The sequence below is a fragment of the Monodelphis domestica genome, chromosome 7 (assembly GCF_027887165.1).
Source record: "Monodelphis domestica isolate mMonDom1 chromosome 7, mMonDom1.pri, whole genome shotgun sequence".
In the NCBI taxonomy this organism is placed as follows: Eukaryota; Metazoa; Chordata; class Mammalia; order Didelphimorphia; family Didelphidae; genus Monodelphis; species Monodelphis domestica.
In genome coordinates this window covers 169,699,906-169,703,209 of record NC_077233.1, presented here as the reverse complement: position 1 = coordinate 169,703,209, position 3,304 = coordinate 169,699,906, and the positions used below count along the sequence as shown (strand labels likewise).

The window sequence follows — 3,304 nt, the reverse complement described above, 5'->3', positions numbered from 1 at the left end:
CCAATTTTGACCCTATGATCCTGGCATCCCTTACCTTCCGTCCTGACCCCTAACTCTGAGCCTCTTACCCTGATCCCTCAACTCTGATCTCCAACCTTGATTCTTCCAAATTTGATTCCCTCCTATAGTGTCCATCTATATTATTCCCTCCTATTGTGGTCCATCTATATTATTCCCTCCTATTGTGGTCCATCTATATTATTCCCTCCTTTTGTGGTCCATCTATATTATTACCTCCTTTGTGGTCCATCGATATTATTCCCTCCTATAGTGTCCATCTATATTATTCCCTCCTATTGTGGTCCATCTATATTATTCCCTCCTATTGTGGTCCATCTATATTATTCCCTCCTATTGTGGTCCATCTATATTATTCCCTCCTATTGTGGTCCATCGATATTATTCCCTCCTATTGTGGTCCATCGATATTATTCCCTCCTATAGTGTCCATCTATATTATTCCCTCCTTTTGTGGTCCATCTATATTATTCCATACTATAGTAGCCCATTCTTGGCCCTTCCGTGCCACCAGAAGGGATAGTATAAATACCCCATAACAGAGTTGACAGGATAGTCACACTTCCATGGGGCTGCCAGTGTAGACTTCATAGGAATAAGGATGAAGAACATGGCAATGCTTGTATCCTTTTCTTATAGGGCTATGGAGACAGTCTGCTCCATCTGAATGAAGTGGGAAGAGGATGGAAAGGAGGACAGCCCAGTTAGACAAAGTCCAGACTTTCTAGGAGTCAGAGCTCAGCCCAAAAGAGGGGCATTACCAGAGGCACTACTGGGGGAAAGAGACCATGGGAAAGAAGAGCAGGAAGGGGGGGAGCAACAACGAAGATGAGGGAGGAGGGATTTCTGGACACTAAAAACGAAAGTCTACACTGGGACATAAATAGAAGCTACAAGAGACATTTGGGGACTCACACTCACACTCGGGCTCACACACACACATAAGCTGGCCCCTGGCACAATCCTGCGGGTTTCTCTGAAATCCAATCCACTGTTTATTGGGACGTCTGTTCCAAGAATACCATGAGTCCCTTCCTGCTCCTCAGCCTGCTCCTTCTCTCCAGCACATATCCAGGTAAGGGAGCAGAGCCTCTCCTAGATGGGCAGAGGGCAGGGAATGTGGCTACATCTATATGTGAATTGGGTTCTCTTCTGATTGTGGCCCGAAGATTTCAGTGTGCGGCTTGGATTAGCTCCATATGGGATGTAGAATCATTAGGGATACTCTAATGCAACTCTCATTTTACAGATGGGGAAACGGGAGCACTGAAACTTTTTTTTTTTAGTGTATCTGTTGTGTGCCGTGTGTGTGTGTGTGTGTGTGTGTGTGTGTGTGTGTGTGTGTGTGTGTGTGTGTGTGTGTGTGTGTGTGGCTGTATCTCTGCCTGGGTGGGTCTGGCTCTTATGCCTGGATCTTTCCATGCCTTCATCAGAGTGTGTAGAGCGGGTACAAATGTTCCTGGCTGCTCTGCCCCCAGCTTTTCTTCGAGGGCGTCCCTGGGCCCAAGATGCTGGCCTTTGGGTGAAATCGCCGGGGGAGGGAGCATTCAGGTTCCCAGCCTCCTCTTGCCTTCTCTTCGGAGCCCACTGGGTGGTTGCGAGCTCGGGTCTGGAGAGCCCAGACCTCCGCTCACTCTTCGCCCAATCCCTCCCGCAGCTTGGAGCGGTACCAACGACGCCGAGGACTGCTGCCTGTCTGTAACGAAGTCCGTCATTCCTCGCCACATCGTGTGTGCCTATCGCCGTCTCACTCCCGAGAATGGCTGCCGATTGCCCGCAGTGGTGTGAGTGAGGGGCGGCAGGGGTCTTCTTCCACTCCTCCCCTTCCCGGTCTTCGCTATGGCCCCGTTTGCTGCGGCCAGTCCTTCTAACTCCTAACCTGCTGCCAAAAGAACTTTTTCATGACCAACTCTTCCTTCCACCCGGAAAGCTTCCCAGACTGAGCCCACCTTAACTCCTGCAACTTCTATTTCTCTCTGTTTTGATTTCTGCCCCGCTGCTGACTGTCACACTTGGGGGATGCATTCCTCATCGAAATGAAAGGGATGATTAAGGGGCAGCTGGGTGGCTCAGTGGGTTGAGTGCCAGGTCCAGAAATGGGAGGTCCTGGGTTTAAATCTGGCCTCAGACACTTCCCAGCTATGTGACCCTGGGCAAGTCACTTAACCCCCATTGCCTAGCCCTTACCGTTCTTCTGCCTCAGAACCAGTACACTGTATCGATTCTAAAATGGGGGTAAGGGTTTTAAAGAGGGGCGGAGGGGTTTGGCTTACTTCCCTCCAACCTCTGACTCTAGGTTCACCACCCTGAAAGGCCACCAGCTCTGCGCTCCCCCTGACCAGCACTGGGTGAAACGGCTCATCAAGAGACTGGATAAAAACAGTTCTCAGGTACAGTAGTTTCCCATCCAGCTCTCAATCCTAATCCCAGACTCCCCAAACCCAATCAGGGTTTCAGTCCTCCCTTTTTCCTATACCCCTAAAGTCTCCTCCCTTCAGTAACATCAAGAGGCTCCCAAGGACTCCGCTGACCCCAGAAGACCCCTTAGAGACCCTCCAGGATACCCAGTAACCCCAGACCATTCTTCCTCCAGTACCACAACTGCCCTTAGTTTAGATACGAGACAAGATAAGGATTCGGGCATCGGGATGGAAGTGTTTGATCCAGCAGCCAGTTTGGAAGAACATGATGCCCCATGACGGATGAGGAAAGAGAATCCAGGAATCTAGCCCTTGGCTCCAGCCTGGAACTAAGATGGGACTGCTGGAAAGAGAAGAGGGAGGGATGGGAAGAGTTTTTGAGGTGTCAGCCTGAGTGTGAGTGTGAGTACTCGTGGCTGTGCAACACAGGCTCTTCAGAGCTAGTAATGTGGGGTTTGATTCTGGAAGTGGAATGAGTTTAAATAAAGCCACCTTTGCCTTCCATCTATCTGTCAGTGTGTCTGTCCTCTGGGTTAAGAATGTGTGCTGATAAATGTTTAACAATCAGCTTTCTGAAAAAAAAAGCCAGATAAGCTTTTATGCTTAATCCACTTTATTAGTATTTTCTCCATCACTATCTTAAGCCCAGACAGTTAACAAAATGATCAATCAAGCCCTGATTTGTGGCATTTGCTGATTTTCAAGGTTTAAAAGTTCATTCAGTTACCTTTCCTGAGCCAGTATCAGTCAGCTCCAGCACATCCCTGGGTGTGAGAGGCAAGAAGGTACAGAGGAAAGGAATATGAAGAGGAGAGGAGAGGAGAGTCATTTTTGAAGAGAGAGGGATGAAGAAAAGTCTGATTTTT

At 48.8% G+C, this 3,304-nt stretch overlaps 1 protein-coding gene across 1 annotated transcript; it reads left to right on the top strand.

The window, feature by feature from the left end:
- Window positions 1-831: 831 nt before the first annotated feature.
- On the top strand, window positions 832-2,942 carry CCL19 (C-C motif chemokine ligand 19). The gene is made up of 4 exons (XM_007498849.2): window positions 832-1,093; window positions 1,676-1,802; window positions 2,315-2,408; window positions 2,612-2,942. The coding sequence occupies exons 1-4, from the start codon at window positions 1,042-1,044 to the stop codon at window positions 2,627-2,629; spliced, it is 291 nt and encodes a 96-aa protein (XP_007498911.1). The 5' UTR covers window positions 832-1,041; the 3' UTR covers window positions 2,630-2,942.
- Window positions 2,943-3,304: the final 362 nt, after the last annotated feature.